Source organism: Miniopterus schreibersii (assembly GCF_964146895.1).
Source record: "Miniopterus schreibersii genome assembly, chromosome: 5".
In the NCBI taxonomy this organism is placed as follows: domain Eukaryota; kingdom Metazoa; phylum Chordata; class Mammalia; order Chiroptera; family Miniopteridae; genus Miniopterus; species Miniopterus schreibersii.
The window spans coordinates 20,086,724-20,110,396 of record NC_138106.1 but is presented as its reverse complement, the minus strand read 5'-3'; the positions used below and the strand labels follow the sequence as shown (position 1 = coordinate 20,110,396).

The following is a 23,673-nucleotide window of genomic DNA, read 5'->3' as shown; positions in this document are numbered from 1 at the left end:
AGAACAGCTGCCAAGATGTGAGACTAATAAAGACCCACCAAGGAGAGGACATGTCACCTGAGTACATGACCACATACAGAAACACCTCAGAGGAATTAGTGGTAATAAGTGTGTCATAAGTTGGCTGTCTGGCCTGCCTGCATGACCTGAACTCTACTGGGCCAGAGGTAGGGGAAAGAGCTTCACCTGTTATCCTGACACTTACTTACCTCTTCCCCAGGGCAAATAGGGTCTGCTTTGAAAGGTTAAAACTACCCAAACATGGTAAACATAGAGCCCCAACATCATCAGATTGTCCTTGGAAAACTGAGCAAGCCTTAATATTTGGGGTAAGGAAGACAACAGGATATTTTCAGTATTTCTTACAAAACATCAAGTTCTCCCCACCAACTTCTAAGCAGCAAATCCCTGCTCAGAGCTCACCAACCTCCCCACTCCTCCCCCAGGGAGGCACTCCAAGAACACAAAAAAGGAAGCCACCAAGGGATATGAAGCTAAGGTGGAGACATTGCAGAAATCATGGGCAGCTTGCAGACCACTTAAAGCTATTCTTTGCTATCACTGGGATCAAAACATAAGTGCATTATTTCTTTTAGCACATACCCCATTCTCTATTGCTTTGTCCCTATAGCTCCTATCACATGCAATTTTCTTCCTGTTGATGCAAATTCTATTTCCAACTCAGGGCTCTGTTTAACTCCGACCTGCAATCTCCAGGTTCTTTGGAAAACACTACCTGTTACCTTCCTCCCTTCTGAACACTAATACCACTTTCTTCAAACTCAAAGACATTTATGTACATATGCTTCAGACACATCTGTGTTTGTTTTTACAAAAAGCAGCACTGAGTCCTCCGCATAATAAAGCCATCAGCCCCTATGTCAGGATGCTCTGCAATGAAACCATTTAATGACTGCTTAATTTCACTTTAGGCACATGATATGATGTACTTCACTAATCTTCTATTCTTATAATTACAGTGGTTTCCTATTTTAGGCTATTATAAGCAATCATGCAAAGAAGATACTTTCTTAAAATATATTTATGTATATATCCGTCTGATGGTTTCCTTAGGATAAACTATTAGGAAAGGAATTGCTAAGCCAAAAGTCACACAGCCCACCACTACAGCTCTTTTAGGTCTTCTTATTCACATTGCCAATTTATCCTTCAAAAGAGTTACTCCAATTTACTTTCCTTTTTATTTATGCATCATTCAAAAAATATTTATTTTGTATTAGGCATTATCAACACAATCATTATTAACGTAACAGACGTGGTTCTTGCCCTCAAGGAGCTTACACTCTAAGGAAGAGACAGAAACCCACACCATCGCAAATCCTTCATTGCAGGCTGAGGTAAACTAGGAAGCAAAAGTACAGGGTTTTTCCAAGACCACCGGAATTAGTTCCCACAGGAATAATGGCTCTGAGCTGGGGCTAAGATTTCCTCTTGGAAATCAGGTAAAACCAGGTCAGAGAATCCTGGACAAAATATTCTAAGCAAAGGGAGTGTAGACAAAGCCTCTGAGAAGGGACAGAATTTGATTTATTTGAAAAAAATGTAAGCAGCTCACTGCGGCTGGGGCACTGAGGTAGTGGAGAGATTAGGCAACAGACCACAGAGCCCTCCAGCAGCAGCAGCTGACTTCCTGCACTGCCCCAGCTGGTGAGGCCAACATTCACCAGCCATGGGCTAGAACAGTCACAGGGCAGTCAAAGCCTCAAGATCTAACAACTGAGTAATGACACAATAACTGTAAATCAGAGGAATGGGGGTAAGTACACTTACCCTGCAAAGGGATGCACTTTCAATCTGTTTCACAAACTTTAGGCAGACAGTGTCATGCCATGTACTTGAAACAAGATAATCAGCTAAATTCCTTAGTTAAATAGTTGTTGTTTAAAATATCTGTGTGCCCATAGATAGCAAAACACACAGAAAATTCCTTGACTTTAATATGCTACGACTAAGTAGATTAAAGTGCTTAAATCTGTCAGAGAAATTTCATATTCACATTTTATTTAATGTGAAAAACATAACTGTCACTTTAAGGTCCCACTCTGGTGGAAAAGCTAAACCCCATAATCTTCCAATGACTGTAATTAGTCAAATTTTCTTTATTCCAACACAGATTTTCTTATATTTTCCACATAAATAAAGGGTGAAAATCAGTGTTCTGAGATTTTTTAAAAAATCAAGTTAGAAGACATCATGTATTCCTTTTACAGTGTTTTTATTCATGCAGATTTGCAATTATTTTAAAGAGCATTTTTAGTAATTAATTAGACTATAAAAAATGTACAGAAAGTTTGTACCACGAAATTATGTCCCTAAGTAATAAAGGTGCTCAGTAATGGAGAGAGAAAGAAGCTCAAAAGGGTCACCGCTCAGCAACCTCTCATAACTAAAGAGCAGAACACAATCTGTTATCTGTGAAAATGAAGAGACGTCATAAAGTGCCTTTCAAATATTCCCTATTACAAAAGAGAATGCCTATTAAAATGCCATAGTTTATTCTATATAAAACATCCCTTCTATCCACTCAAAAACTTAAAAATTTTTTTTGCTTTAAGATAAAAAAAAGGCCATATCCCCAAGATAATAGTTTGTGCAAATGATCTCAGTACAAGATCCAATGATCTCCATTATTTACTGTTCTTACTGAAATCCACCTGCATGTCCCAGAGCAATTTACTAAACTTCACTGTTGATTAGCCTATTCTGTAGTAAAATTCTTCAGCAACACACAAAAGACAGAGAGCAAAACAGTCCTCACAAATATACTTTGAAATAGGTGTACTTGAAATACAAATATAACTTTCCAGGCCATTATTTTTCCTAATGACTAAACTCTATATATAAAAAAAATTTTTAATGGAGGTTTTCAGATCAGTGATGTGTGCAGCCCATTCTCATGACATGGTCATTTAAACTTCTCATCTGCAAAACATAATGCAATAAATTATCAAAAAGGGGAGGAAAAACCCACAAAGCCTCATCATGTTTACAAAACAAAAATCATAAGCATTACAAAACAGATGGTGCGAAATAGTAAAAGTCTACATTTTGCTGGATAATCTTTTAACTCCTCTTGATCGTAAAAGTAACACAGGATGAATTTAGAAAATATAGAAGAGCAAAGGAAAAAATAAACTGCTATAACCCTACCATTCAAATAAACTTAATATTTGGGGACTTTTTTTTCACTTCTTTCTATTTTCATATTTTTTCTACTATATAAAAATAACAGGTATAAGAAATACATGCGCCTGCATACTTAAAAAAAAAAAAATTAGGATATTATATTTGCATTTTTATTTTTTGCTTACTTAATATGTAGCATGTTAAATATATCTCTGACTTTAAAAATCCTTCTAAAACATGATTGTAAAAACATACTATTTCACCATTTCCCTACTTTGGGACATTCGGGATATTTCCAATTTTTTGACATCATAAACAAGACTATAACAAAAATATTAAAAACTCACAACACTTCTGATTATTTTCTTAAAATGTATTTCTAGAAATAGAATTACTATGTTAAAAGGGAATTTGAGATAGCCAAGAATCACCCCCGGAACTAAACAGTCTCGTTCTATCAGATAGTAACCTATTCAAAATTCGCAAAACTTACAATTACATGGTATATATTTAAAAATAAAATTTAAAAGTAAAAATATATTCAATGTCTAAAAAATTAAAAAGAATAGGAAATAGAATCACTATTATGTTGTAGTAAATACTCTTGGAAAAAATTAATTTAACTTTTAAATATCCACCTTTTAAAATTTTCTGATACAAACAAGAATTTTGTTATATTTCCAGAGATAATCATTGGTTCTTGAAATGCAAGAAAAAGGCTAATTTCTTAGAAGTTCAATCCTAATACCTTGAAATAAAAAGGTAATGTTTAAGATTTTCAAAATAAAAACAACTTTTCTCTTTCCAATACTTACTCAGTATGGGAAAGTTTCATTTCTTCCCTTTGTCTTGCAGAATAATTTAGGTTCCCACCTAAAAAAAAAAAAATAAGCATAGAATCTTTTCAATATAGTTGTTATAAGTAAAATTCAAACATGCACACAAGCACACGCACATACACACACACACTTTCACTGATACACCTTAAAGTAACAGAAAATGCTATGGAAGATAAGAAAAAAAGAGTTTATCTCCTGGAACCTTCCCAAGGGAAAAAAAGTTTTTTAAGGAATTCTTATATGATAAAAATAGTCAGTCCTTAATTTTAGCTTCTTTTTTTTTTAAAGTTTGGACTTATATATTACCTCAGGTTTTCTTACTTGGGACATTGTATTAATATTCAGTAATACTGAAAATTTAGAGAAATTAAAGGAAATGACCTAAAATTATTTAAACAGCATGCGTAATAATCCTTCTAAATACATAACAACCTTTAAGGCTAAGGCCAGTTAGAAAAATTGATAAAGGTAACATCAAAATCTTATAACGGAAAAGGAAAAATGCAGGTAGTACACGATTATCCACAAAAGAAAAAAATCTGCAATTTCCCATTCTGTATCAAATACCTTCAACCTGAAAATGAGGTTGAAATAAATTTATTTATTTATTTTTAATATAAAACAACACTGGAAGGGCTTTAGGTTCTAAAGATACTTCTTTGTGCTAATATAAAACCAACATCTAAAATTTCATAAAACTTACATTGAACTGGCCAGAAAGAACATGACAATTTTAATGAATGTGAAGGTCCAGAATCATAATTATGTTATATAATGGAATGTTTCCATAACTTTGGACAGAATGTCATTATTACTTGAGTTAAAGCATTAACTGGCCCCTAAAATGACATGCAGACAATCTAGTGAACCCACACGACTATCCATCATGGTGTAAGAATACAATACCTGAACTTCTACTTACCTTGGGCACGATTCACCAAATAGAGTAAAACCACAGCTAAAAGTGACACTGGAAGTGAAAAAACATAGAGCCCTTAAAAACACGTACTTCTTCCCAATGACTCCGACGTAACCACAATCACAAAGTAAATCTTAGACACATCAAATACATCTTTAGTAACTGGCATTTCAAAATAAAAACACTACTTACATTATTTTTAAGTGAAAAATCTTCAGAGAACTACAAAGTCACCAGCTGGGAAGCTCTGATACACAGGCCAAGAATTAGGCAAATCTGAGACATACATCTCAGAGATTTGTTTTGAAAGAAGGGAAAACAGCCCGGCGAGTGTGGTTCTGCAGCTGAGTGTCGACCTAGGATCCAGGAGATCGCGGTTCAATTCTAGGTCAGGGCACATGCTCAGGTTGCGGGCCCGATCCCCAGTAGGGGATGTGCAGGAGGAGGCTGATCAATGACTCTCTCATCACTGATGTTTCTCTCTCTCTCTCCCTTCTCTCCCTTCCTCTCTCTGAAATAAAAATATATTTTAAAAAAAATAAAAGGGAAAACTGAATAGCAATAAAACCTAAAACCATAAATATGAACATTCTGCTACATATTAAAAGAAATTAAATAAATGTTGCCACATGGCACACTTACAAGACACACAGGCAATGAAGAAAACTTCTAAAAACAAATATCCCCGAGCATCCAGTATCATGCCAGCAAGGATGGAAATGATCGCCAAGCCAAGGTTCTGAATGGACTGCATGCTATAATTTAAGAAATAAAAACACATTTCTATTTCAAAAGTCTCCATACAGAGTAATAATTCACTATAAATATTAGTAACTATAAACCACACAGTATTCATGTTCAGAGACATTTTCAACCAGGGATGACCTGATTAGGTTTTTCTTATCCCATGACTGTTTCCTCTACCAGAGTGATGCTCAAAGGTAAGGAAGCTTTCCTTATTAAGTGCACTATGAACTCAAAACCTTCCTGCTGAACGAAGAAAGGGCTAAGTGAATACCAACCCCCTTTGCCTTTCGGGTCAGAGACCAGAGCTCAGCTTCTCACTGAGAAGCCCTCGGGTAAACAGGCAGTGGGGTGATAATGGCAGCAATCACCTCTGATGGGTTAGCTTAACTCCAGCTCTCTTGCTGGAGGCTGGCAGCATTTTCCTTGCCACCACAGTATCATAAATAGATCAGCTGACACTTCTAGTTAGTTCTAGTTTCAGAGCTATCCCAGAGCCTAAAGATGACTAGACTGAGGAGACCTGGAGTTTCATGTGGTAATTAAGTTGTACAATGAAGAGAGACATTATATGATCCACGGTGCAAATACTTACAAGCCATATGCAGTTCCCAGTTGATGTTCAGGAACTACAAATGCTACCATTGGCCACAATGCACAGGCAAGCAATGAATAGGACAGTCCCAGGAGACACTGTGGAAAGCAATACAGAAAAGTGTAAAAGTCTTATAATAACCAAAGTGACTTTCCTTTGATGCAGATTAGCAATGGCGACACGATAGTTAATATGTGAATATTTATGCAAATTTTATTGTAATCAGGTTAAAACTCATATTCAATACAAAAAGAGTCCTGGACCTCCCTAACAGTATCCCTCTAGTGACAAAATACATGCACACTGTCTTAACAACTTTATTTATATATATATATATATATATAAAAAACTGCTTGGGCCCAGGGTACAGGTAAGAACCAAGAAAGAAAACAAAGCTAATTTGCAAAAAATTATTACCACTGTTTTAGGCAAGTTACTTTTCCAGTTTTTATTAGGAATTACAAATTAAGCAACTAAGGCAACATCACATCAATAGTTCATTATCTTACCTCTTGGTCATCAACACCCAACTGGAGTGCAGGGCAACGAACCAACAACCACTGCTTGTTAAACATTACCTAATGCTGACTTTTTCCTCAATTAAAAAAGGAACCTTACCACTTCAGTTCAAATAAGATTTAGACCTATCATATGGGCAAAACTTAAAATAATGCCAATGTCCAACAATGGCAAGAATACTAGAAACAGATTCTTATATTACTGATAAAGCTCTAAGTGAGTAGAAAGTTACTGAATATCTATCAAGATGTCAACTGCGCAAAGCCTCTACTAGAGCATTTCTACCTCCAGGAAACCCGTCCTACAGAATTCTCACCTATATGATCAAGATATTCTTTTATTAACAGGAAAGGAAAAGAGAACTTCAGCCTGTAGTCTTAAAAATGACAATCTGAAGAACAATAACAAAAAGCTGATGAGTTCCTTATCACTTTTTGACCTACTAATAGTCAAAGACAAGAGGATATGAAATCATGTATATTGGCCTGATAGATTTTTTTTTGTCACCTATGATGGAATGACCACTTTTCACCAAGTACAGAAAGATGAATGGAACTAATAAGAATTTGGGCCTTTATAAGACTATTTTATTTCAAATTCTATTTCAGCATTGAGGTTACTCTATTGAATAAACCAAATAAAATTAAAAATATCTGATGTATTAATAATCAACACTTATATACTTTAAAATAGTTATTTTGTGGAAATCAAAATCAAGTCATTGTTTCCCCACTGTCCCAAAGCACTGCTATTGGACGAGCTGAGTGTGGCTCCTGACATGAAATTTACACAGTCCTCCCTGGACCCCGAGCCCCCCAGGTGTTAACAGCAACATTACCATAGCAATCCAGGGGTTCCACAGTGTAAAGGCCAGCAGCATGTGGGAAGCAAGAGTGGTCACCACTGCACACAGAACCCAGATGATGTTCTTCCCTATTTTATCCACCAGGAGCCCAAATACTGGGGACATGGGAGCTGATATGATATATACAACACTGCCCAGAGAACATAAAAGATATTATTTAATGAAATGTATCACAGCCAACAACAACAAAAAATCCAAGAAGTTCCTAAAACCATCAGGCAAAGCAAACCCTAGCTCATTTAGTTTAACAATCTTCTAAAATGGTCACTGGTAAATATAAATATAAAGATTTAAAGAGTGGTGCAAGATTTCTCTGGTTTTCCATTAATGCAAAGATGGCTACTCAGGATCAAGTCCCAATATAATATTGGCGTCACAATGTGGATGTTACACCACATATATCTTAGAGCATTTGGTTACAATTAAAGACTCACACTAGGCACACAACAAGCACTTATAGAATTAATGAAATACCTGTTAATAGCACTTGCTGCCTGGGATGAAAATCCAAATTTCTCTGTAAAGAAAACTCTAAAATAGAGAGAGAAATAAGCACTTTAGAGAGAACTACTCTGTTTTTTAAAAAAAAAAAAATAAAGACAAAATAAAACTGAATACAAATAATTCTTAGTCAACTTTTCCTTCTTGATACTGTTATCCCACCTTATTTGATATTATTCATCTTCAAGTAACTAGCTAAAGCTTTAGTGTTTATTATATAAATATTTCACTAACTAAATAAAGTATACTGATGCCTGTTCTTCCCCCTTGTTAACATATACCATAAACAGTACACACAGGTTTTCAGAAAACCAAAGCATTACTACAGGGAATCATGAAAGCTTCTTTTCCTTAACAGCAGTACTGAACAGGTTCTGCTATATAATGCATAGGGTTTTTGTCTCAATTACTTAGAGTGACAGCCTGAATTTAAAGGTTATAATTACAAGCACACACCCCCCACCAAACACATTCACACTCACACACTGTTCTGTTTAAGCAGCTGTCAAAGAAAAAAGGGAGAGGTAGAAGATAAAGCAAAGAAAAATTTGACTTGAATCCTGAATTTAAATGTGGAGGAATTATAGTCCTAAGAAATAAAAATATGCCCAGTCACTATGAGCCAATACACTGTCTCCATTCTCAGTGACCAACCAAGGGATAAAGAGCTAATTTTTAAAAATACTAATCTAAAATAAGGCATTAAAATAAACCAATATTTTGAATCAAAAACTGTTATTAGGCATTTCTTCAAAAAAACAAAAAAAGTATTAAACCTGAAGCTAAGAAAATCAGTTATATCCCAGGAAATGAAAGAATTCCTGTGTATATATAAACTATAACGAGAGAAACAAGATTTACAGCTAAAAAAATTACACTTATGTGATTGAAATCTCATTATAATTTAGCCAACAGAAGTGAAACACTAGAGATTACTCACTTCCCCAGTCCAATAAAAGGGAATATGGCCACGTAATAGCAGACACAGATGATAAAGATGAGCCACAGGGCCAAGGAGAAGTCCTTCACGTCGGTCAGCTTAATAACATCACCTGGGGGAGGAATGGGAGGAGATATATCGGTATAATTCTGCATAGCTAAGCCAAGAGTATTTTTCATTTATCATGGGATTAACCTTTGCATTTCAGTTAAAAAATACGCTTCCCAGTAATTATTGGGACATAGTTTCTGGAATAACTTACAAAGATGTTAAAAAAGCAAAACGTAAGGTCAGTATCTACCTACCTAATGATAAGGACACTCATCATTTTGCAAATATACAAAGAACATATAAGGAGGGAAATGTCCCCCCAAATTTAGACAAGTGGAAATAGATTTGGAAATAAAAGATCAAAAAGCATGTATTAAGCCTCACTGGGTTTCCAACACTGCATTAGGAACCTGCACAATTGTACATTATTTCAAAGAGGCCATAACTCCCAAAGTCCCACTTTCCTCACAACTAGATTTACCTGTTTTTCCTTGTTCTTTATGAAGAATTCTTTCTGCTCTCTGATCCAAGTAAGCAAGGGCCAAGGCACAAATCAGTGAAAGAATACAGGTTATACCCCCTATAATTTAAAAAGAGACATTTTAAAAAGAGAGCCGGACTGAAGGTTCCTTAAAGCACAGCACATCACAGTAACAGCAGAAAACTCAGCAACCAAAGGGGATAATATTTAGACACACATAAGAAAAGCCCACAATTACTAAGTGAGGACAGGAGGAAGGGAAGAGCATATGGTAAGTACTCAACAAACAGTAGTTGCTATTACTATTTATTTCCCAGTAGAAGGGTGGAGATTAAATGGAAAAAACTAGAAGCTAGTCTAGCCCTCCAATGTGGAATACAAACTGAACAGAGCTGATGACTAGCAAATTAGTCTTCCTTCCTTAATTCAGTCTAAGCAGCAATTAATTACTACTGGATGCCGGGGGGGATTATAAAATCAAAGTCTGATTCTGTGATCACTTCATCTTCCTTCTGATGCCTTCCCAAAGTCTGTCACCCTTGCTCCTACCCTCTGGCAGTCCGAGGGCCCCACCTTCCCAGAGCACAGGTCGCTCGGACTCTCTTTCCTTGGTGTATTCAACACTGCTCACTAATGCTGACCTCATATCATTACTGTAAACCAGATAAAAAGTGAATAAAGTTTACACCTGTCAAGAATTTTAAAAAGAAGCTGAGTAGCCCTAGCCGGGTGGCTCAGACAGTGGGAGTGCCATCCCATACACCAAAAAGGTTGCAGGTTCAATCCCCAGTCAGGGGGCATACAGGAGGCGGCAACAGATCGAGGTTTCTCTTTCACATCAATATCTCTCCCTTCCTCTCCCTCCCTCTCTCTCAAATCAATAAACATATCCTTGGGTGAGGATAAATAAAAGCAAAGCCTAGTAAAATAAATGCATCTTTCACTGGCTGACATAACACAGTCCACTTGAAAACTGCTGAAATGACAGACAGTAGACATTAGTTCTGGTTCTGCCACTAACAAGTTGAATGACCTTAGACACAGAACTTGACCTCTCTGGGCTTAAATTTCCCCATCTGTAAAATAAGACACTTTGATTCATAATGGCACAGGTTTTCTCTGGCTCTAAAATTCTTTGAAATTCTCACTCTCCATCACATAGGGAACTAGAAGGAACACTGAAGAGCACTTGAGAGTACGAAAGGTTTTAAGCAAGGCAAAGGATTTGAGCGGGAGAGAGAAGGAGTCTCTAGGTGCAAGTCGCCTGTTTCGGGTTGCCACTCGATTGTCCTCTTTTTACCAGGCTATATCAAGGAATTATAAGGAATAAAAGATGGCACAGGACATTCGCCCCATCTTACAGGTCTCTCTAGGCCTCTACACATCATGGGGCTCAGTTAGACAAATTCAGTGGTCAGAGCAAAAGCACGGGTAGTGAATCCAGAGGGCCTCATACATTTCTCAGCAACCCACCCAGAAACCAGCACAGTGGAGCCTTAGCTAAGAGAACTTAGGGCCAGGAGGGACCTGTATACCTTTGGTCAAACACCCACAATTTTACAGAAAAGAAAACTGAGATGCAGAGATTAAATACTCAGAAACCTAAGCATATACGTTCTTTTTTACAGGCAAAAGGAAAGAAACCATTATTTGTACAGTTGATCCTGGAAAATATACGGCATTTGTATGATGCTGTCTTTTAAATGCCGTCTTTTAAAGGTTAACTTCTTTGTCCAGGATGACAAAACTGTTAGAGCCAGGACTAGAACCCAGACTCCTAACCCCCAACTTGGTGGATTTCCCATCACATCATATCATCTCTACAAAATCTAAGCTCTACACGTATAAATTCCTGATTGTTTTCAAAGTTCTCACATACATACTTTCAGTCATCAGGACAATGCTGAAGTAAACAAGAGTGGGACAAGATCCTCCTTTTTAAGAAAGTGGAATTGAAAACACAAACAGCGTGAATGCCTTCCTATTTCTAATTAGGTCAAAGAACTCGTGAACTGTGCAGGCAAAATTATAACCGACATGGTCTAACCCCAATTCCAGTGTTCTTTCCTCTCTGCCATGACACTGCCTATGACACGCTTTCAGAAGAGACAAAATGCTGGACATCAGGATTCACTAACCAATCATAAGCGTGACTCCAAGGGTTGTGTGACCAGCAGAACCCAACGAGGCTTCAACCTTGGAATACAGCCATCCCATGAGGTTCATGTTCACTGTACTTCCCTGAAAGGGAAGGAAAAGAAAAAAAATTAACCTTTCACTTACAGTCCTGCCTTGTTCAAAAAATAGGATGTAAGGTGGCTTAGAGAATAGATATATAGCACTCAGATTAATCAGAGATAAAAATTTTTAAAACACTACAGAGGAAAGAACTAACAAACTAAGATAAAGCCACAGATAAGATTACTACACACACAAAAAAATGTAAATTTATAGAAAATGCTAGTATTCAAACAGCACAGTACATCTATAACTTCTTAGTAGCCAAAACAAAAATGAAACATGAATTACAAAATTCACAGGGTACCTATGACAAAATAAACCTTAGCTGAGAAAAAGCTCAGCTCTTCCTGGTATTGACATCTGGAAAAAAAATTCGTCCTCTGTCCACAAGATGATGGTAAAAGTTACAGATAATATCCTAATTCATTTATCCATTCATGTAGCAGTCATTGAGCCCTGATTATTCGCCAGTCACTGTTCTAGGGGTTGGATATATAATAAAGAACAGATGAAAAAAATTTCTAGCTCTCACAGGGGTAGAAGAGGTAAAATATGTAGTACATTAAATAGCACTTAAAAGTGCTTGAAAAAATAAGAGAAAATATAAAGCAGGGAAGGAGAATATACAGGGGCAGAGGCCTCACGGGGAATGTGACTTTGGAGTAAAAACCTGAAGGAAGTTAGCTGTGAGGACATCTGGGGGAACAGCAGTCCAGGCATAAGGAACAGCCAACGCACAGGCCCCAGAGGGAGGCTGCCCAGTGTGCTCATGGAATGGCAAGGAGGCAGAGGCTGGAACAGTGTAAAGGAAGAGGGATGAGATAACATCTCAGAGAGGAAATGGCAGGGGCAGGAGTGAAGGGGAGATGTTATGGGTCATAAGGATTTTGGCTTTTACTCTGTGTAAGCGAGCCAGCCATTAGAGTTTTGAAAGAGAAGTGAACAAGCCATGTATGTTTTAAAAGACCCACTCTGGCTGCCTTATCCAAAAAGACTGCAGGTGGGCGTGAAGGCAGAAGCAAGGACGTCATCAGGCGGTTACTGCAACAACCCAGAACAGAGACGTGGGCTTGGACTAGGGTGGCAAAAATGGGCAAGTGAGAAGTGGCGGGAATATGGATATATTTTGATGATCAAGCTAATAGGACTTGCTAAAGAAAAATACATGGAGTGTGGGGGGAAAAACAAAAAAGGAGTTTCAGATGACACTACAGTGTTTGAGCAACAGGAAGAAAAGTGTTGCCAGTAACTAAGGAGAGAACCAGCGCATGAGCTGGTTTGAGAGATGGCAGGCAGAATATCAGAGCTGGGTTTTGGCCATATCAGGTTTCATATGCCTACTAGACATCCAAATGGGAATGTCAAGTAGGAAGTTACATACACCTGTACGGAACTCAAGGAAAGGCCTGGACAAGTGATGAATATTCAGGAGCAAAGACATGCTATCTAAAACTTCGAAAGTAAGTAAGATCACCAAGGAAATGAGCATGAAAAGAAAAGCGAAGATGATGAATGACCAAGCTCTGGGGCACTCCCACATTTACAGATTGAGAAGACTAAGGTGGAACTAGCAAAAGAGACAGAGAAGCAGCGGGCAAGAGGAAAACTGAGACTGTAAGGTTCTGGAACCCAAGAGAAGAAATCAAGGAAGGGGGAATGTCAACTGTGCTAAATGCTATTGACAGGTCAAACACTAAGAAATGAGGTGGCTGTCTGAGATATCCAGCTCCTCCTCAGGTCTTCCCGCCATTCTAAGAATCCCCACTGTGCATCCTAGAAGCTCCTGAGATTCCTTTCCAGAAACTTAGCGCTCCTCCATACATGGCTGAATAGATTATAACAAGTCTGTGGCCGCACAGAAAAGAATATGAAAATCACTAGTAGCGTCACTGAAAATGAGTCTCACTCAACTGGTCCTACTTCCTCCTTTGAGAAGTTATTACACAATGAGATCCACAAATTGCCACACGTGTGTCTTGACTTACACAAGATATATAATGAAGTACTCCAAATATCCTTGCAGATAAAATTTAGAAAACATGGGAAACCATGCTAATTATCAGAGAATTATAAATTAAAATAATATTTATGTTTCCTATCAAACCGGTAAGACTTTTTAAAGTAGTAATAGCCTGTATTATCAAAGCTATAACAAAAACGATCCTCCCGTATTCCACAGATGGGGATGTAAATATCTGTGAGGATATTGTGAAAGTATGTCTCAACAGTCCTAGAATCCCTAGCGAACCCTCTGACTCAATAATAATTCCATTTCTAGCAACCTAGCCTAAGGAAACAGAGATGCAGACACGTTTTAGAGAGTGTCACACAACAGCACTGTTTACAACAGTGGAAAATTAGACCCTACGTGTACAAAACATGCTATATACTTCATATGATAAACTATCACATTAAAAGCTTTTTATGCAGGACTTCTTCAGCCCTAAGGATGTATTACAAGCATTTTCATGCCATTTATTAGTCTAAATCTTGATTTTTAATGGCAAATTAAAAAACAAAAATTCTATTCATAGGAGTTAATGAGGAAAAAAACTAATGAGGTTTGAGACTGCCAACACCTGATGGGTACATTAATAAAAGCATAATGTTGTTCCCTTGTGTACCCTCTATCAGACCAAGCCTGAAACACCATGATCAATTTGCAGTTTCAGATTTGAGGAGGAGTACTGACTGGCTACCTGCGCTGAGTCCAGAAATGTGTGAACACCATGGTCCGAGAGCTGAAATCCATGTAGTGTGGCTTAGAAAAGCACAGCAAATGAGCATGTCTGACCAAGAACTTAAGAGCTGTCTTTATCAGCAAAGCGCTGGCACATAGCAAGGAGCTAAAAATTAACTACAGAGGGCAAAAGTCGGAGCAATCGGTAAAAGCTACTTGTGTAGGCAGATTTCATCTCTATGTGAAGTTGAGCTTCATAAAGTTAACTGAGGTAGATGGGCTGCCTCATCACACAGTGAACTTCTGATCACTGAAAATACTCAAGCAGAGCCAGGAGATGATCGTATGTGAAGATTCCATAGCAGAGATGCTAAAATGGGTATGAAACTAGACAATGAAACTTACTAAGATCCATTCCAAAGCTCAGATTCTTTGAACTAATGAATGTTCATTTAACCATTTTAGCCAGTTTCCTATATGAAATAAGGTTAGAAATCCCTTAATTAAAGTAAGGTAAATGCTATACTATGGGCCAGAGAAATATATTAAAAAATCAAGACCTAATACACCCACACAAACATCTCATCCTGAAATTTCTAAGAGATAACTGTGAGATTCAATCTTTTGCTTCCTATCTGGCTTCATTAGGTTTGTGATACTTACAATTCTCGCCATGCTAAGTTGAAGTCCAAACACCAGGTTTAATTCTTTGCCTTTAAACCAACTCACAGCATATGTGTTCTGGGCAACTGCTAAGGACTCCCCACCAATCCTAAAAATGAGAAAAGTCAAGCTTTTAAAGAAAGACCAAAGTTAGAATGCAGTAGATTTAAAACTCTGACAACCCTCCTATCAAAAGGTAGAGTCGCTATCTCCTCCTCTGAATCCAGGTGGGCTGACTGCTTCCACCATACAATATAGTAAACGTTGCGCCGTGTGATCCCAAGACTGGTTCATAAAAGATGACATCTGCTTTTTCACTTAAACACTCCCACTTGGAGCCCTGAGCAACCTTGTAGAAGTCCAACTTCCCTGAGTACACCACGCAGTGAGAAAGCTGAGCCACGCAGAGAGGCCACACTTAGGCGTCACGCCAACAGTGCAGTCTTCAAGATATCCAACTAAGTGCCAGAGGTGAATCAACGAGCTTTCAGATGACTCCAGTCCACGTAACTTTCCAGCTGAGGCTCGAAACAGCAGGTACACAGACAAGCCGTCCATGCTGTATCCCATCCAAATTCCTGACCCACCAAGTCCACTGCAGAGTTTTGGGGAATTTGATATGCCGCAATAAGAACCATGGCAGGCAATAAAAGGACTCTGGGTTACCACATCACCATCTATGCTACATACAATGTCCATGTGAAGAGTGAGCCATGCTTTGTGAAAACACAAACATTCACTTTTCAGGCCCATACCTTCCCTGTTCAACATTCTTCTACTTCCTGGTTTTTAATTTTCCTTCTGGGAGTTCTACATATTGACCGCCCTCCCACTCCCAAGCCTTCAGTGAAGAGCTGCTCCTCCATATCCTAACACTGAGCCTTGTTTACCCTGTCCTAGTTCAAGAATAGTTCCGCTCTCTTCTGCTCATCCAAATCCTACACTGATGCCAAGGCCCACTTTGTCCATGAAGCCAATTCTGACCACAGTTCCATCTGAATCCCTTTCTATTTTTATATACATTTTGTTTCCTTCTCTCTCACTTAGAACATTTTTCGGAGTACGTCACATGTCTATATGTCCCCGGTATCAGTGCAAAGACTGAGTAAGTTATACTTTTAAGTTAAAGAATGAATATGTTCTATCATCTGTGTCCCCTCAGATCAGGAAGCCCAAGGCTGGACTCAGAATGGGCTTACTGAACAACTCTGAAATTCATAAAGCTCAGCCGATTGATATTGTGCTCATTCAAGCCTTTTCAACAGGGTTCAAAAGGACCTGTACATTACCCACTAAAAAACAGCAAAATGTCCATGAATCACCAACCTAGAAAATGACTGTCTGCACTATAATACTATAAATGAGGTTTAAGTCATAGTTTCAATACAACAGAAAAGCAAAACACCTAGGAAAAATGTCATTTCTGGATGACTAATATTCAAACCCCACACAGAGTTAACTATGGCCACCCAAAATTGTTTCTTACTTTAAAGGAAAATTAAGACAAATAATAAACAGTCTTATATGTGGCTACATTTCAAGAACTTGAAGTAATTCTCCATAAGATACAATATATTTTTTGTAAATCCTTAATAAACTGATAGCTGAACACTAAAACAATATATTAGGGCAAATGAAATTACGCGTAACTTACCCAAACACAAACCTTCCAAACTCCATGAGCCAGAAAGCATTAAATATTCCACCCAGAGCAAAAATAACCTATAATGTAGAACCAATGAAAGAGTAAATTCAAGGTATTCAAGAGAAATAAGTAGCTTTTGATGCATCACAACTTCTACAATAATTTTAATATTCCTTGTTAGTAAATCTGTAAAATTAAAACATTCAAGTTCATTGTCTCAGCCTTAAAATGGATTATGCCTTCTAGTATATGGGCATTTGGGAACCCAGCTTAATTAAGTTAGGTATTCATTAAACACATCTTTGCCGAAATTAGAAAAAATTCAAGTCACTATCACTTAATAACTGTTTTTTCTTCCTTACCTGTCCAATGCAAACGAAGCAGCTAAAAATAATGGTGCCCCATCTGTTGGGAGGGGGAGAGAGAGAGAATATGAATTAAGAATATGTCATTCACCATGTCCTTCAGTAATGTTCTCTTTGACCTCCCTGCATTCCCACCAAGGAAAGAAAAATGAAGCCTGGTCTGCCTCTGAGGTCAGCAGCTTTTTTAGGATGAAAGCTAATTTGCAGAAGTCTTGACTTCTGAGGGGATTCCAGGCGTTAGTAATGGCATGTGTTTGTTTAAAGCACTACCATCTCTTAAACAAAACTTGTTAAATAATCTTCATGAGGTACCCAGGGCTCCCATTTAAAAATGGATATTCTTTATAAAATTCCTATTAATACCTGAAGATTAATTTCAAGGAATGACAGATTAAGTAATTTTAAGTGGTTATAATTCTTGATACCTAAAAACTCTTTTTCAAAGAAGAAATATCAACCATATTAATACAATTACAAATCTGTTTACTCAAACATTCCACACTTTGAATATTTGATTAGTGTTTCCCCAGAGTAGTAAAATGCCAGTGTTAGAAGTCCTTAGGAATAAAGGTACTTCCAAAATGCAAATCCCTCTCACCACCCTTATGAAATGGCTACACCACTTTCAGCAATGGAAACCCACGATGGTCCCCATCTGCAACATAGTAAGTGGAATCTGTCCCCCCAAAGTTTCCAGCCAATTCTATCCCTTTAGATCCAGCAAAAGAAATTTGATTCTTTCTTAATACCCTAACTCTTCAAAATTTTTTAGTTTCCAAGTCTAAACACCCAGTTTCTTCAATTCTTTTCCACCAGACATGGTTGGAAGGCCCGTCATTTTTGCCCTCTGCCTTCTGAAAATATTCCCATTCTACATCTCTTAAAGCCTCCACTGCCAACACACACACACACACACATAAGGGTGAAAAGTGACAAAGCTTATAGTGTTCTTCCTTCTCTAACAGATGTGGTCACAAAAGTTCAATGCCCAAAGAAAAGCAGAAAAAGGAAGTCTCGCTAGAGAGAGGCAAATACTACATATGTGCCAATTACTGTACATCCATTTTTCATTCGTCGCAACCACCCTGCAAGGCAGAAATTATTATCCATATTCTACCAATGAGGAAACTGAAGCTCAGGAAGCCAAGAACAGCTCAGAAGATCTGGGAAGTTGAGCAAGTGGCAGCAGTGGAATTCAGACTGTGGCCTACCTGATCCCAAGTGAGGGCATAACTACGTTACCTTATTTCATGAGTCCCAACCTTAATTGAAGCACCAACCTAGTTTCAAAAATCAATTCCAGAGAGATAAAAGTATCTTTTTAAAAAAAACTAATGCATGCCTGGCAGGGTGTGGCTCAGTGATTGCGCAACAACCTATAAACCAGGAGGTCTCAGTTCCATTCCTGGTCAGGGCACGTGCCCAGGTTGGGGGCTCGATCCCCAGTCGGGGGCATGCAGGAGGCAGCTGATCAATGACAACTCTCTCATCATTGATGTTTCTCTCTCTCCCTCTCTCTTCCTCTCTCTGAAATAAAGATATATTTTTAAAAAAACATGCAGCCCAGGCTGGTTTTCTCAGTGGTTAGTGTTGGCCCGTGGACTGAAAGGGCCCAGGTTCAATCCTGCCAAGGGCATGTACCTCGGCTGCAGGCTCACCCTTGTCCAGGCGTGCGGGAGGCAACCAATCACTGTGTCTCTCTCACATCGATGTTTCTCTCTCCCTCTCTCCCTCCCCTTCCGCTCTCTCCGAAAAGAAATGGAAAAATGTCCTCGGGTGAGGATAAAAACTTAAAATTTAAAATTTAAAAAAAAAACCTACTACAGATTATTACAGCAATACAGAATTTTATTCAGTTCTTTGTAGAAATTTAATTTAGTTCTGTTTCCCTAATAATCAGATTTTACCCAAGCTTACCGTATTCCAAATACTCGGTCTATCAAAAAGCCACCAAGGAAACACAAAACTACATTGGGCCAAGAGTACCAGGCATAGAGCAGCATGAACTTCGTGGTATTCACCTGCATATCCTACATGGGAAGAAAATAAAACTATCTTTTCCAAACAGTTAAGCTTAGTAACTAACCAAAACATTTTTCTTCTGTGTAGGGCAGCAGTTTCTTAACCATTTGTAGACACTTGATTGCTTTGGGATTCTCAGGGCAGCTATGGCCGCTGCCTCAGAAAAGGGTCACATGCGGGGGTTTTTGAGTCCAAATGCGAGGCTTCGTGGAGTCCAGAATGAATCAGGTCGCCCACTATGGAGACCACCTCTGTCGGCATCTGCCTATCTAGTCTATATTCTTATTCCCCCTACACTACCTGCACTGGGGCTCCCCACCACACGGAAAAAATAATCTTAGCCTCCCCCAACTAACTCATACCTTCTTTCCCTTTCATTCTAGAATGTGAAGAGCCAATCTATGCATTTCTCCCTGTCCAAAGACAAAGAAAAGAGACTATCTAAATGCACAAGAAATTGTAACTATCAAATTCATTTTTACAAAATCAGACTAAAAACACTGACATGGACAATCCTCTACAATCAGTATCTGCATTTAAAAAACAAAATAACAACAAAACATATTTAAACACCTTGCTGACTGGCTATTTCAAACCAGAACTCGCCCATGCGGCCGGCTACTTTGGTCAGTAAGGTGTTTAAAATTACTTAAATTAATGTGAGTGCAGACATGAGTTATCTTGTGACCAGTCAGCAAGGTGTTTAAGAAGGCAAAAAGCTCTGCTACCAAATCATTTGTCATTCAGATGGTCACTCAAAGGGAGAATGAAAAGCAAACAAAAATTTGCTAATGCTTTCCGGCAAAACTGTGGAAATAGCACATAATGAGTTATCTAAATTGTGAAACAATATCAAGTTACAAACAAGTGCTACAAATGCATTTTGTGGCCATTCATTCCAACTCAAGAACACTCCTGGCCACACACAGATTTGGTGACTACAGATATTAAAATGGATTCACTGGACACTGTTGCAGGCAAGGTAACCTGAGAGCTGAGGAAGCCTCAACAGCTACACCTTCCCTGAAGCAAACAAAGGTGAAAATCAACTTACCCGTTTGACCTGAATCTGAAGGGCGGCAGGATTATCATAGCAAAAATAGCTGCCTGAAAAAAGGAAGAACAAATATTTTCTAAGTAATAATACTATCCATATGAGAGTTTCAAGTTGCAATTACGATTCAAATGGTGATTTTAAATGTTTATATTTGGGGTTCAAGGACTGACACTATGGAAACTTCTTCTGTCTACCATTATTTTCTAAGCTGTAGCCGAATAACCATTAGAACATGTGCCTGATCATTTACAAACTACTAGTGTGCATATAAAGCAAATATGGGGAACCTAGGCCAAGAAGTTAACCAATAACTAATTGTTCTTGCATTTTACTTTCATGATGCTTCATGTCTAATATTTTCTTAGCATCTTCACAAAGCACCATATTTCCCTTACTTAAAGTTACCAAGACACAGACACACTAAAAATTTCACATCCTCAGCAGTTTCCTAGTAATGTTACCTGAGGTCACCACTTATCTTGAGAGCAGAGGAATGGAGTTTAACTACTTTGACTAATTAATTTAAACAACAGTTCTAATTATACAAACAGAATGCCCCAAATCAAATAATTTAGCAAACAAATTGCCAGGAGTGAAGAAAAATACAATAGAGTTCCAAAGGATTAAGTAAAAATACAAAAATGTCTGCTGCTGAGTAACAGAGAAGTGGAGCAAGGTTTGACATTCACTCACTGAGATTTATTTCTAAAATACTGTAATTCACAGATATGTGATAGGCTTCAAGATAATACTGCCTCCATTTTCCCACTAACTCTCTAAAAGTATAATTAGAAGCTACGATTCAAAAGAAAAAAATTGTCATTAGAAGGGTATGAATCTGGTTTCTGAAACCCAGGCAAGTAAGTTACGCACCATAAGTTACCAAAAATGATCTGTCTGCTTGAATGGGGTCAATTTTAAGTGCTTTGTGTTGTTCTCTTTTGTTCCTAAACCAGCAAATTGTAGTTCCTGCTTTAATCACTGTTGTAAGGGGTGCAACTATCATGATTTAAAGCTAATGGATGGGCATCCTCTTTCAGAAAAAGGACTGGGAGCCCTGGCCGGGTAGCTCAGTTGGTTAAAGCGTCCTCCAGATGCACCAAGGCTTCAGGTTCGATGTCTGGTCAGGGCACAGGCAAGAAGCAACCACTGAATGTGTGGATAAGTAGAACAAATCAATGTCTCCCTCTCTACTTCCCTCCGTCCCTCCCCCTCTCTTTCTCTCTCCCCCTCTCTGTTATATCAATTTTTTAAAAAGGGATTGGGGTGGGGTGGAGGCTTAAAAAGATCGGCAAAGAAACTAAAGCCCAAAGCATCCTCCATGCCTACTAATGGATTCCAGCAGTAGCATAGTTACCCACCATAATAATGTTCCTAACTAAAGTTGTTGACTACACCAGTTCCTGTGATCCCCCTGAAAAACGCTTTATTACTTTCATACCAAACTAATACTGACTATAGAATTTTGCTGAATAAGTTAGTTGCTGGAACACTGAAAGAAATTTCAAAAATTATCTCAAGAATCTGCCTTCAAAGCCATCCGATTTCCTGCGTGACACCGACCACGGCCAAGGGGCCCGCAAGCCCGGCCCAGGGAGGCTGCGGCGCGGAGGCGAGCGGGAGGGCGGGGACCGGCGCGTTCACTCTCTCGAGCGACGGGCAGGACGCACTCGTTCACTTTCCGAAACACGGTGAGAAACTTACAGGAAGACCAACGAAATGACGGATGATTTTTTTTTAGTCTTTCTCAGGCGGAGCGGGGAGAAGAGGAGGGAAGGGAGGGAGTTCAAACTTTCTGAATTCCTTCCGAGCCGAGCGCCCGGCGAGGAAACTAGCCGGCCTACCTAGAGATTCCGTGGGCCCACGGCCCCGGGAAGCGAGCTGCTGGCCTCCGGGGCTTCTCGGGGCGAAGGGGCGGGGAGGGGAACGCCCAGCTCCGTGCGCCGACCCCCTTTCGGGATGCCCGGCTTGAATGGGGCGCGGAGCTGACCCAGCAGCCGCGCTGAGGCCCGGGGGCCGGTGTGAGCTGATCCCAGGGCCCCGAAAGGGACGGTCACGGGTTTTCTCATTGCCCGCCCCGCCCGCCCCGCGGACAGCTCACCGAAGCCCAGGAAGCACATCAGCAGCAGCACCAAGAGCCGGTGCGCCAGGCGGCTGGGGTCGCACAGGGCCCGCAGCGCCCCGGGGGCGGGGGCATCTCCGCCGGCCTCGGCGGGGCCGCCGGACAGAAGCCCGCGCGCTTCCTCCTCCTCCTCCATGGGGCCGGCGGGAGGCCGGGAAGCAGGGGCGGCGGCAGGAGCGGCGAAGGCACCGGCACCAGGGAAGAGCCCGCCGGCCAGAGCCCCGCCGAGGCGGAGGCCACATGACCGCGGCCGCTCACGTGACGCGCGCAGGTCACGCAGGGCCGCGCTCACGTGATCACGCGGTGGCGGGGCTCCCGGGGAAGGCCCGGAAGTGGGGCTTTGCGGCGGTCTGCCCCGGCGGGCTGTGTGGGGCTGCGCGCCCCGGCCGTCCGGCGCCCCCCGCGTGTCCCGTGGTTCCCGGGCCTGCTTCCAAATGCACCCAACGCGCCCCCGGCGCCTCTGCCGCGGAGAAAGTGCGGGCCGCGCACCCGCGCGACGCTGGTTCCCGCGCTAAGGACGCCGACGCGCGCACCCGCTTCCCGCGGCTTGGCTCCCGCAGCCTCCCCCGCGGCTCTTGACTCTCCCGGAGTCGATGGACTGCCTTCTGCGCTCGTCTCAGAGCTCAGACTTCACAGTTTACCTAGAGAGGTCAACAGAAACTGACACTTTAAAAAAGAAAACACATGAAGAATGAATGAATGCGGTGAGAATAACGACAGAAATGAGCACCGCATTCTATAACAACGCCTGGGGACGACATTTGGGAAAGAAAACAGGTGAAGAGTTGAGCCAACCTTGGAAGAAAGTGGCAGCAGAGAGGGTGGGGCGCTGAGGCCTGGAAGTGGGCGTGGAAGCCGGAGGTAGCAAGGGCGAGCTCACGGGCCCTGCCGAGGGGCTGTGGTGGAGCCGGTTCTCGGGCTAATAAAGGCGCCGACGTGCAGCAGAGCCGGACGTGCAGGCTCCTGTTGACCTGCAGGGGAGCGAAGGAACCCGGGAGGAGAAAACACAACCTGGCCCATGAGAAGCCTCGCAAGGATTTTGAGCAGAGCAGCAAAAATGAAGCATGTTTTAAAAAATTCCATCTGGCAACGCAACCCGACCCCCACTTTCTGGTTGTCCCCTGGCTTTGCCAACAGAATTTTGAGGGTGACAAGGCCAGGGGATTATTAAGTATTGGAGAGACTGGAGGTAGCGAGGGCCTAGACCAGTGAAGAGGTGTGAAGAAAGGAGATGAATAAGTATTTAGGAGGTGACATGGGGATGACTTTGTAAGTAA

The 23,673-nt window shown here is 40.2% G+C and overlaps 1 protein-coding gene across 3 annotated transcripts; it reads right to left on the bottom strand.

The window, feature by feature from the left end:
* Positions 1–883: 883 nt before the first annotated feature.
* MFSD1 (major facilitator superfamily domain containing 1) lies at positions 884–22,650 on the bottom strand (the record flags this gene model as incomplete). Of its 3 annotated transcripts, XM_081138731.1 has the most annotated exons (16): positions 22,376–22,650; positions 20,272–20,324; positions 19,113–19,225; positions 17,193–17,235; positions 16,840–16,907; positions 15,186–15,294; positions 11,740–11,842; positions 9,602–9,700; positions 9,070–9,181; positions 8,103–8,159; positions 7,602–7,758; positions 6,245–6,342; positions 5,548–5,660; positions 4,909–4,956; positions 3,963–4,020; positions 884–2,943 (listed from the first exon to the last, which is right to left on the bottom strand). In XM_081138731.1, exons 1-16 carry the CDS (start codon positions 22,530–22,532, stop codon positions 2,940–2,942), a joined length of 1,392 nt encoding a protein of 463 aa, XP_080994857.1. In that variant the 5' UTR covers positions 22,533–22,650. The 3 variants fall into 3 exon arrangements, with proteins under 3 accessions (XP_080994857.1, XP_080994859.1, XP_080994858.1); XM_081138733.1 differs by lacking the exons at positions 20,272–20,324; positions 22,376–22,650 and adding an exon at positions 19,580–19,630 and having other exon boundaries at positions 1,182–2,943; XM_081138732.1 differs by lacking the exon at positions 884–2,943 and having other exon boundaries at positions 3,959–4,020; positions 22,376–22,638.
* Between the last annotated feature and the right edge of the window lie 1,023 nt (positions 22,651–23,673).